At 37.4% G+C, this 13,003-nt stretch overlaps 1 protein-coding gene across 4 annotated transcripts in view; it reads right to left on the reverse strand.

Annotated features, from left to right (window-relative positions):
* The window catches only part of NAALADL2 (N-acetylated alpha-linked acidic dipeptidase like 2), a 509,493-nt gene that overhangs the window by 18,953 nt on the left and 477,537 nt on the right, over positions 1–13,003 (reverse strand). For all 4 annotated transcript variants that reach the window (XM_072142777.1, XM_072142778.1, XM_072142776.1 and 1 more), the window contains exon 13: positions 8,183–8,378. In XM_072142777.1, the coding sequence (XP_071998878.1) occupies positions 8,183–8,378 (196 nt within the window). The remainder of the gene's footprint in view (positions 1–8,182; positions 8,379–13,003) is intronic.

Here is a 13,003-nt window from a genome sequence, read left to right on the forward strand (position 1 = left end):
AGACAAAGCATCATGATGCTGCTGTGTATTACATTCCAGTTGAACGGAAGCCTGTGAAGTAGAGTGACAGGGCCACTGCTACTATTGAGGTTTAGTCTGAGCAAGAGAGGGTATAGGGACCTGGGGAAGTGGTGATGATTAAATGTCACTTTAGGTGGGGTAAGGGGCAGTCATGCATAGGACATATCCGGGAGTGTGTAGGGGACAGACAGTGTTGGCATCCAGCAGTCCTGTGCTAGAAACACATTAGAAGAAAACTACCCCACCTATTACACAGGACTACTAATTCTATCCTATATATATGGGCACAGGACAATACTACTCCTTATCCTGTATATATTGACACAGCAAAGTACTACTACTCCTATCCTGTATATATAGGTACACCACAGTACTGCTACTCCTATCCAGTATATATGGACAAAGCACAGTACAACTACTCCTATCCTGTATATATGAGCAAAGTACTACTACTCTCATCCTGTACATATGGGCACAGCACAGTATTGCTACTACTATCCTGTATGTATGGGCACAACACAGTACTACTACTCCTATCCTGTATATATGAGCAAAGTACTACTACTCTCATCCTGTACATATGAGCACAGTACTACTACTCCCATCTAGCATATATGGACATGGCAAAGAAAAGTACTACTACTCTTATCTTGTATATATGGGCCATAGCACAGTACTTCTACTCCTACACTGTATATGTGAGCAAAGTACTACTACTCCTATCCTGTATATACGGGGGCACAGCACAATAATAATAATAGAATTTATATTTAAGGATGAAAAAAGTGCACCTAAGGCATGCCCTGAAAGTAGCCATTTTGAAGGCAAAACCCTGGTCAGGCGAGGACACTAAACGTGCGTGATGTGGATTTTATAATTAAGGCCTTTTTTTAATGAATACCATTTGGGAATTTCTATTAATTGTGCTATGTGCATTCATTATCTTTGATAGTGACTACTCAGAAAATAAGATACGTTACGAGAAGGATCCTTCAAAGTTGGAAAACGCAGCATTTTTACAAAAATGAATGGGAATTTATCCACCTCGGTATCTGTGAGTTTGTGGATCTGACTTCACTTTAACCCAAGAAAAGTGTAAAATCCCCTTGGTTGTTGCCTTGGATCTGTATGTAAAACAATATGGTACCAATTACAATTGCCAATCCCACCACATTTGGATTTCAGGTCCTAAGTATATGGCATAGAATATTCAATGGCACCACTAGAAAATACAAATTGTCTCGCATAAAACAAGCCCATATAAAGATTTGTAAACCAAAGGAAATAAAAAAAAAGTTCAAGCTTGTAGAAGGAGAGGAGACACAATAAAATGTTAAGCAGGAAGCTTTATTGTTAATTCCCTGTTGATAAAAACTGGCCCATGGTCATGTGATGTCACACAGGTGCACGGCTTGTTAGAACCACAGACAGTAATCAGAGCTGTGTGTTATAAGTAGATAGTGAAGCTTCCTATAGAATGACAGAAAATAATTAATTCAACACAGTAAGGAATTGATACAAACAATATTAATTATTTGATTAACGTGGGCAACTCCTTTAAGTGTTGCAATTAATTAAAGCAAGTCTCTCCCATGTCATCTCGTTCATTTGTTAGCGTAGATTCACCTTTTGGTCCTGTGGGAAGGGGGGCTATGCTATATGCCTTGTGGCCGTCATTTAGTTTTGTTTACTTCAATACCAGTCCATTTTCCTAGAAAATCAGATTGAACTTAAAGGACACCTGTCATCAGGTCTGTGTCACTAGTCCTGTCACCTCTACCTGTTGGAGCAGCTCACAAGGATCCATCCCAGCCTTTATCTAGTTATTTCATACATTAATCATTGTAAAATCATCTATTTTTTATCATGTAAATGAGGCTGGTCACATGGTCAGAGGCAGTGATGTCACCCCTGTTCCCCCTCCCCTCTCCTCCCCCTACTCATGTCTGTGTGTAATATATAGGAAAGCATGGCATGGCTAGTGTGTGTGCTGCATCTGCTAGCATGCTGCATCCTCCTAATATACAGGTGAGAGACAGACATCAGCTACACATGAATCTGACATGTTCTGCTGTAACATGGCTGCCTGGAGCTGCTGTATCTCTCCTAAACACACACACATGCACACACAGGCTGCAGGGGGCGCCGACACCAGCACCAGGAAGCACATCATTATACAGCCTCACATCATTATACAGGCTTAGGTTTACAGGCATGTAGAGGGACAATAAAGGGATAGAGGCAATGCTCTCTAATGGCAGTTTATGAAAATATATTTAGTTTAGGGGGGTTATTTTGCATGACGGGTTCTCTTTAAAATAAAGGTAAAAAAAAAATATATATAAATACAATAAATACTCATGGAGTCTCTTAGAACAGTTTTTCTAAACTACAAATTGAACACTGCAATTTTCAGATGGATAAATATATGGAACAGCAAGAATTTATGTTTTTGAAGCATTGGCATTATTATTACTATGGCAACAAACAGTACATAGTGAACATAAATGCTAAAGCAATCATTGTTCAAGGCCTGTGAGCATGCTTTATAAATCAATACAGCTCAAGTGTGAAGACCATAGATGTTACAAGTGTATACTAAAAATATTTCATGTGTCCTGTATGTTTGTTGTATCCCCTTTATGTGCAGTCACATACAAATAATCTAATTATCTACAAATGGAACCCTATACACCTAGCAAATCAGAATTAGGGCTACTAGATTGCCATTACAGGGGCTCCACCACAGATACAACACTCTAACAATAATATAAACTTCCCTCATAACAAGGTTGTATTTCTGTCAAAATGTGGCGGTTGTAGTCCCTATTAATAAAATATGAAAAGGACACCCCTTGCCCAGCTGAAGAATTTGAATGATTGTACCATTTCCTTCATTTACACCATTTTGAAATTAACTGAATTCTTCATTAGATGTGAAGAGAGTTGTATCTATGTATAAGGCTTGGTTCTAGTACCAAACTATTTATTAACCTTGGTTCTGGTAATGCAAGGAGTAAGCTGGATTCCAGAAATTACTCTTTGTAGGAAGCTTAGTTGTAGTACCAAATATGATTTTTTTTTTTCTGTAACAATGCACATATTGCTGACCATGTCATACAGTAGTGATATAAATGGCCTTTTGTGTTATATAAAAAATAATACATATAGTATATGCAAAGAAATTTATAATTTATGAAAAGAAATTATATTTTAGTATAGAGGCAGTCCCCGGGTTACATACAAGATAGGTTCGGTAGGTTTGTTCTTAAGTTGAATTTGTATGCAAGTCGGAACTGTATATTTTATAATTGTAGCTCCAGACAAACATTTTTTGGTCTCTGTGACAAGTGGATTTTAAAAATGTTGGATTGTCATAAGAACCAGGATTACCAATAAAGCTTCATTACAGACACCTCTGATAACCGTTATAACTATTTATTGTAGCCTAGGACTAAAGTAAAGTAAATTACCAACATCCAGAGCTCCGTTTGTAACTAGGAGTCGTCTGTTATTCGAGTGTTCTTAAACCTGTCACCAGGAGAACCATTTTTAGTACTCCCCCAGTCCCCAGCGAGCATAGTACATACACTGCCTTAGTGTTTTTGTATATAAAATAGGTTTTACAGAAAAAAATATATGTAATATTGTACCTTGCTATGTGACTAGGCACTCCTCCACTGGGAGTGGCTGGAAAGGAGCAGTTTCCCCCCACTCTTGGTAAACCACTCCTCCATGTGTCCTTTTCAAATATATGAAAACACCTATCACTTTCTTAGCAACGCCCCCTGCTCCTCTACAGCCAATCCCGAGTGAGGGGAGTTATTCATTTATTTGTAAAGGTCCACTCGCAGTGGACAACTGCCTAGTCACACAGCAGATGCTAATGAAAGGTACAATATAACATATCTTTTTTTCTGGAAAACCTATTTTTTATACAAAAACAATGCAATGTATGTACTATGCTCTGTGGGGACTGGAGAAGTGTTAAAAATGGGTCTCCTGGTAACAGGTTCCCTTTAAGTAAGGGATCGCCTGTATAGTGTATTGGTACAGAATTTGTAGCAGTTTTCATTAAAATAAGCTGTTTTTAATTATAGTTAGATTCTAGATCTTTCAGGCGTTATATACAGGCGGTCCTCTACTTAAGGACACCCGACTTACAGACAACCCATAGTTACAGACGGACCCCTCTGACCACTGTGATCTATTATGAAGCTCTCTGGATGTTACTATAGTCCCAGGCTGCACTGATCAGCTGTAAGTTGTCTGTAGTGAAGCTTTATTGATATTTCTTGGTCCCATTACAGCAAAAAAATGTGAAACTCAAATTTTCACCGAGGCAAAAAAAAAAAAATTGTCTGGAACTACAATTATAAAATATACAGTTCTGACTTGCATACAAATTCAAATTAAGAACAAACTTACAGACCCTATCTTGTATGTAACCCGAGGACTGCCTGTACACATGAGTGCATTTTTTATGGTAAGTATTTAGCGAGTCTATGTGTGGTTATTACCCACATATATAGTATTTAGAATGTTCCACAAAAAATGTCCTTATAGTTGGTCTTTTTGTGTAATAAACACACATATGTCAATTGTAAAAGATGGTTTTACATATATATGGTTTTTTACATCTATTACTACATTCACTTCAAGAGAAAAAATATTTTTTATTTCCATGGTTTAGATTTCTGGGCATCTAATATAAGCATATATGGTTATAATGGAGTGTAAGCCGACACGAGTATAAGCCGAGGTACCTAATTTGAACATAATAAACTGAGAAAACCTATTGACTCGAGTATAAGCCTAGGGTGGGAATTGCATTGGTCATAGCCTCCACCCAGCATATAGCTAGCCAGTCCCCTCCCCCTAGTATATAGCCAACCCATGCCCTCTAGTATATAGCTAGCCTGCCCATACCCCTAGTATATAGGCAGCCCATGCCTCCTAGTATCTTGGCAGCCTGTCCATGCCTCCAGTATATAGCTAGCCAGCCCATGCCCCCCTAGTATATAGCCAGCCAGCCCATGCCTCCTAGTATATAACCAGCCTGCTCATGCCCCCAGTTTATAGCCTGCCAGCCCATGCCCTCCATTATATAGCCAACCACCCCATGCCCCCCATGTTCCTATAGCAAAGACATTAGTGCCTTTGAACCCAGCAACACACTAAGTGCTAACACTGGTGGTTTTGCTTGTAATCGGGTTTGTGTGTTAGTGGATAAAGTAATGATGAATTTAGAGTGCATTCCAGCACTGAAGTGCCCTTTTCAGGGCATTTGGAACCAAATGGTACTTGCCCACAAACGTTTTTTCTGGATGTTGTTGGACAACTTTTCGAAATAACTCTGACAGAAGTTGGATAGCACTACGAAATCCATTAATCCATAATCCAAAATCCATAATGCACTGCAGTCATTTTATGTCTTATGCTAGTCCCAAGCAATATGAAAGAATCACACATATATTGCTGAAAATGGCAGTAAGGAAACATTTGATAAGATGATTTTTTTCAAGGACACATACCAAAGGTGAAAAAAAGCTTTTAAGTTCAAATCATTTTTGGAAAGACATTTGGGGTGTATTTCTAATACTTTTGTTCATTACAAAATGTGTAACAGCAATTAGGTTTCATTAATCTTGCAATAGGAAATAAGGATCCTAAAGCAAAATCTTCTATACCATTTAAAAATTAGAAATTTGTTTTCCTCTATAATTTTCCCCTTTTCCATTTATATTAAAAAATATGTTATTGTATGCATCATCTAATTGTATAATACTATATACCAATATATACTGGAAAAAGTATAATAATTGTCAAATTAGAAATATTAGTAGTTACAAAATCCTATAATGCTATAAATAAATAAACACAACAAAACTCAGTATCATTAATTGCAAAATGGAGCTTAAATAGTTTGCTTTTATGATTAAAATAATTAATCTACAACATGGCCGCCACTGAAAAACTGTGGTTACCAGAGAAAGGATGTGTAACTGCCATCACTGCACATTGCCTCACTCTTAGATGACGTTGCACCATAACACTGACCATACTGGATGCACTGCAACCGACTACAGCCAAATATAGTGATGATCACATGACCTGCCCACACAGGTGCAGGCCATGTGATGTGGACATGTGTGGGCAGCGGCCATCTTTTGTCCTGTGTCTACCCCAGGGACAAAATTAATGGACTGATTGAAAGGCCAGTAGAATTTTAGTTCTTCATTACAGTGTATGTCCACAACAATTTGTCTGCTAAGGGGAGAAAGGATTTAAATAACAACTAATTGCATATTAGCTTATATTTTAATGACCCATTTGAATATGAACAATGCTGATTTCTGGAATAACCCTTTGAATAGGTAGATTGCTAAAATTGAAACATTGCTTTGTAATGAAGTGGATAAACACAATGATAAAGAAATTGTTAAAAAGAATTGTTACCACATTGGGAAAATAACACAAAAATACTTACTGTATTTTCTTGGACTATAAGACGCTCTTTTTAGCAAGAAAAAATCTTGATAAAAAGTGCCTGCATCATATAGTCTGAATTCATGATGATCCACCACTACCAGACCCTTCTGACCACTGTAATGGAGATCAGGTGACGTACAGACATAGCACTTTACTCGATCTGCTAGAGTGCAGAGCCTCCACACTGCTCTTTCCCTCTCCTAGCCGTAACACTCAGGAACTGGAGTGATATCAGAAGCATGTGACTGATCATCACTCAGGTCTACATGATCATCACTACATCACTCAAGGTCTACATGCTGCCAGGGATGGGGCAGAGAAGAAGATGGGATGGGTAAGAAGAAGAGGTATGTGTGTGTTCCTGTGTGTGTGTGTGTGTGTGTATAGTAGTGCCCAGTGTGTTACTATGCACGTATATAGCAGTACCCTGTGTGTTCCTATGAGTGTTTGTATAGCAGTAACCAGTGTGTTCCTATGAGTGTGTATATAGCAGGGCCCACTGTGTTTATGTGTGTATATATAGAAATTTTCAGTGTATAACAGTGTCCAGTGTGGTACCATGTGTGTGTTTACAAGTGTTGTGTGTGAATGAATGTATTTACCAGAACTGTGTGTAAAAGTTAGTTTTGTCTAAAGTGTCTTATTTGCAGTTCAAAATTAATCATCCAGGAGACAGGGAGCCCTTGTATCATGTATCTGTATTATAAAAGGACTCATGTCCTTGTGAACATAGTTCTGACTATGTGAACAGTTTACCAACACGTCCATAGGAATATTTTTTTAAAATGTATTCTTTTATTTCTTATATATAAAACATCATCCACGGCAAACAGATAAATTATCCGACTGGACATCGTGTGAACAGATCGACAAGTTTCATCCTATACAGAGATAATAAATTACTGCCAACTTCCAGATGGGAGAAAGCGTTTTTGCATTTAAATGTTTGGAGCACAAACAACCACTATGACCATGAATGAGTCCGTTTAGGATGAAACGCATCGGTCTGTTTACACTATGTCCAGTCTTGTAATTTATCTGTTTGCTGTGGATGATGTTTTATAACATGAAATAAAAGAAGCCATTTTTTAAAAAAAGTATTCCTATGGACGTGTTGGAGTTATTCCTTGTTTGTGGACCACTGCATTGGACTTCTGAATTATATCTCCATGCAAGAAGGGAGTCAAGCGCCTGGAGAGGTAAGCTGGATTTTGGAAGAAATAGAGGAATAGAATCGTCGTCAAAAAAGTGTAGGTAAAAAATGAAAAAAATTTATTAGGAATACATTAAAGATATGATCGCACAGGTGAAAAAAGGTTACGCGTTTCGGACCTAGAAGGCAAGGTCCTTATTCATACTTGTCAGTTGTGTCAACACGTCAGTTGTGCTCCAACCTGAGACACAAGCTGTGAGCATTAAACTCAAAATTAGCAGCAAGGGAAGGAAGAAACAAGAGCAGATTTTGTTGTTCTATATGCTATGTGAACAGTTTAGGTTAAAAACACTATGGGGTTTGTTGCATTTCAAAGTCAAACATATTATAATAATGATAAGTCTCACTTGCCATCTCATTGGCTACCCAACATGAAAATTAGTATTGTTACTTGTCAATATACAGTATGGAGGGAAAGTGTTTCAAATATACTATTAACTTTTAATTAATGTTTACCTAAAAAATCCAGGAGGTGAGGAACTGATCAGGAAGTTCTTTTCCATATTTTGTAGAATATCATTTAACATTCTTACTCTTATGGGATCTCTTTCCTTGGGGTCATTTGCTGGTCTCATTTCATTAGACTGAAACAACTGTGCCGTTTCTCTCAAATTCTTTGCACTTTCTGTTATATCATTTGAAACATCACCACCTAAAATAAAAGGACGCACTATTTACCAAAACTGTTTTTTATTAACACATGACTATTAATGACACTTTAAATTTAAGGTTTAATCAGTTGGTCAGAATGTCTAAAAAAATACATACAAATTGAAGAACAGTAGAAAAAAAAGAAGAAATTTGATTTATGTAGATTTTGTAACAGAAATGTACAGTTGCTGCTCTGGAAATATATGAGAATGGAGCATTTTTATGAGTTTTGAATTACATGGAGCTGCACATCCAGTGATAAAATTTTTGAATTTACACCGATAACAAAATGGTAACATTGTAAAAGGATAACACCTATAAATTATGTTAACATGCGGTTTCATATTAAACAACTTTATTTATGAGTTAAAACGCCTTCAGTTTTAATAAAGCAGGAAATAGGATCTGCATAAAGGTAATAAATATATTGTATCCTAAACAATGAAGTCAATTTTATTCAAGTAAATAAAAGCACAGTTAATAGCTGCTTTGACACTGTACTAAATTTGTCTCCAAGTGTGTCCAGACTCATATAGAATTTAATGGCCGAGTCCTTGGAGCTACTAAGATGGGATCAGCAGATTTTAATACTTTAATACTTTAAAAGAAACTTAAATCAAGACAAAAAAGAGCAAAAGTGTAGGTAAGAAAGAACAGTTGTAAACATGGATTACTGAGCTGTACCAACGTATACTTACTATTCAATTTATACCTTTGTTTTTTTTTTTGTTGTTTTTTGAGGACATTCAGTTGCCAAGATCAAGATCTATTGTAATTATATATACTTGCGTTATGGGCATTTTTTGTTGTTTTAATTACTATGCCACTATAGTTCTGTAGATTTTATTAGCCAGAATTGCATTAAAATTAAATGGTTCATTTTTGCAACATTTTCATTTTTTTATGTGGCCAGATGAACTGAACTATAAAAGCTTCTTTCCCATAAATTAATATGTATTTGATAACGTAACAGATTTGATATATTTTTTTAAAGGAACATTCTTCATTCACCTGGACTGAGCAATGTATCTGAGAATAGTTTTGTACACAGTATATAGCAGATAGTTGAGGAAAGGAGGCTTAATATATAGAATTGCATAATGTTACACTTGATGTTTCGGCTTTGTAAAGCGAGATCAAGCAAGCAAAATATTATCAATTCAACACAAACAATGGGGCACATTTACTTACCCGGTCCTGCGTGATCCCCGTTCCAGAATTTCCTCCGGAATGCACACCTGCTACGATTTAAGAAGAAATGTGCGCCAGATTACCCGATTGTGTCGCTTCCCTGATCAGGTCAACCGGAGTTCACCTTCTTCCTGGAGCACGTAAGTGCTTAGTTTGCAACACAAATTGAAAATGTTAAATCCAGCGCTTAGTTCAAATCCATCGGCTCATCCCACGCCTCCCGCTCCTGATTTCTGTCGCGTGAAAGCCGGCGCTGATGCGCCAAAATCCAATCGCGTCCGACACTATCCCCGGCACAATATACAAAAAGTCGGGAAACCTGATGAAAATGTGGCCGCGGGACCCTTAGTAAATAAGCCCCAATGTCTTCTTATCTTGCTGCTGTCTTTGTGGGTACAAGGGAAAGTTCGGGAAAGTTTACAGAAACATTTTTTTTTTTTTTACTCCTCACCTTCAAAAATCCTTACCTTAGTCTTATTTTCCATTTACAGAGCTGTGTAAGAGCTGTTTTTCAGTTTTTTTTTATAAATTTTACTTCTTAATGTCAGAATGTAATATTCCATGAAGTGTACCCCAGTACAAAGCAGGAAATAAAATTACAAACGCAGCGAAACTGACAAAAAAAAAACTGCATCCGTTTTGTTTTTGTGGTGTGTTCCAAATGACACCTTTTTTACTTTTTATTATGTTTTAGTAGGTTTTAAGAAATTGAAATCTTTTAAACAAAAAAACTTTAGCCATATTCTGAGACCAATAACCATTTTATACTTCAGTGTAAGGACATGTGTTTTTTACGGGATGAGTCAATGTTTTCATTTATAGCAATTTGAGACCTATATGACCCTTTGATTTTACTTTCATTTCAGCCCGTAGGATTAAAGTATGATTTTGTCATCAGCACATACTTCTCTGCGCGTAAGTTCTACACATCAAAACAAGAAGAAAACAAATTTAAAGAAAATCAACTGCCTAAAAAAAAAAAAAAGGCTAGAAATACTCACCTTCACTTTTCATCTTGATCTCTGTGTTGTCCTCCGCTAGTCTTGACAAGCCAGGATCAGCTAGAAAAAAAAATTATAATTAGCAGTTGATGCTGTGGACTCACATGCTGAGAGAGGAGGTGATGTCATGCAAGAGGTGTGAATTTTTGTCTCCGTGCTGCTAATTATAACTTTCTTTTCTAGGCAATCCTGGCGTGTCAAGACTAGCAATGGACAGCACCAGGATCAACATTAAAGGGGTATTCCCACAAAGACAAGATTCTTATATGTACTCAGGATAACAAAATAACACATTCTCTAATTCACTGTTAACTACAGCATTTCACAGATATAAGTCCAAAATGTCTCTATCAGTCCTGCTGTACATAATTTCAGTTGCCCCTAGACTTCTGACTTTAGGGTCGGGCATCCATCTTGGATTTGTATGTGACAGCGTGCAGATGAGATTTCTGTCTCTCTCTGCTGTGTGTTTGTAGTCACGACCCCCTACACAGAGCTCACACTGATCACTTCCTGTCAGCACATTGTGAAGAGAAAGGAGCTGCAAACTACAAACTACAAGGGGATAAGTGATCCGGGGGAAGGGGAGGCAGGCATTGACGCACCTGCTGCAACCACGACCTGGCTTGGCAATGGTCTGCGGGCGTTTGGTCAGAGGCATAACAACATCCATAGCTGCATGGGACAGGGGCCAGCCTTCTCCAACTGCAGTCTCCTGCCCTGCCCATCCCATCCATATTCGGCCCATCCATTCTGTGGCCGACTGACCCACTCTTGCAATCTGCGGCTGTCCAAAACCATTCGCGGCAGGCTCCGATCATGTCATCAGTTGCTACCTGGCCCGCCCATCCTTCCTGCATGGACAGCCAACCTTCCCTCCTGCTCGCTGGCACAGCCGGTCGTCCATCGCCACAGCCCAGCGGCACAGCCAGCCACTTTTCCTCCTGCCCACTGACACACACATAAATATATATATATATATAAAAATATATATACATACACACATATGTATATATATGCATGTGTATGTATTTATATATGCATATGCTGTATGTATGTGTGTTTATGTAAATACTGTCTAAATGTATATGGTGTATATGTGTGTAAATGCAGTATATGTGTATATGCTGTATGTAGTATTTATGCAGTATGTGTGCATATTCTGCATGTCTACGCAGTATGTATATTCAGTATGTGTGTATATGCCGTATGTATACACAGCATGTGTATATATGCTGTGTGTATATGCAATATGTATATGGTGTGTGTATATGCAATATGTGTGTATATGGTGTGTTCATACTGCATGTAAGTGTATATATGGTGAGTGTATACAGTATGTGAGTGTATATATGGTGAGTATACAGTATGTAAGTGTATATATGGTGAGTGTATACAGTATGCATGTGTATATATGGTGAGTGTATACTGTATGTATAAGTTTAAGATGCATGCTGTTTGTAATGTATTAATAATAATGTCTATGTACTATAAAATATGAGCGCATATTTGATGTGTATGTATGGTATGTGTGTATAAATATATGGATATGTACATACAGTGTGTTTATTCTATATGAGTTTGTATATACGGTATGTATTAGTGTATAAATGGGTATATAAGTAAATAAATGTGTGCATATATGTGTATACATGTATGTGTGTACAAATATATAAAAGTGAGTATGAGTTTATAACTTTATCTGTGTATATAATATAAATGTATGTATTTAAGAGTGTATGAATGTATGTGTTTCCATATATGAGTGTGTAAATGTGTGTGATTGTATAAACATGTCTGTACAAATATGTATATATTTTATTTAAATGGTAGGGAATCCGCTATGGGGCTCAAGCTCTTCTAGTTACGCCACTGGAGGCGGGCACATACCTGTGAGAACACAGATGTAACAGTGTAAAAGTCTGTCAGCCTGTGTCTGTCATGCTTCTGTGTATCTCATCCATTTTATGCATCTGTGATCTGTCTTATCTCTCTTTCTATATGTCAGGGTGTTAGTACAATGTCAAAAGCCATATGAAAGTGTATATACACCTGTACCCTAATAATGCAACCACATTGTCACCCCACAGAACTAGATAACTAGATAATACAGTATTGTGTTTGCTTAGAGAGGTCTCACCCACACCCTGGGATTTAGCACTGAGCAGCCTAGGGAGTGATAGGAGCTAAAACAGCAATTAAACTGAGTAAAATTGCAAAGTAAGGGGTTAAAATGATCTGAATTGTGTAAAAATTACTAGGGGATTGAGATGTGAGAATTATCTTTAGTTGGAAGACCCCTCTAAGAGGAGCGGAGGTAAGTATTTTTGTTAAGAACAGTGAATGTGGTATCTTGTTATCCTGAGTACATTTAACCCCTTAAGGATACATCCATAATGTTTTCATTTTTCCGTGTACAGAGCTGTGTGAGGGC

Source organism: Engystomops pustulosus, chromosome 3 (assembly GCF_040894005.1).
Source record: "Engystomops pustulosus chromosome 3, aEngPut4.maternal, whole genome shotgun sequence".
Lineage (NCBI taxonomy): Eukaryota > Metazoa > Chordata > Amphibia > Anura > Leptodactylidae > Engystomops > Engystomops pustulosus.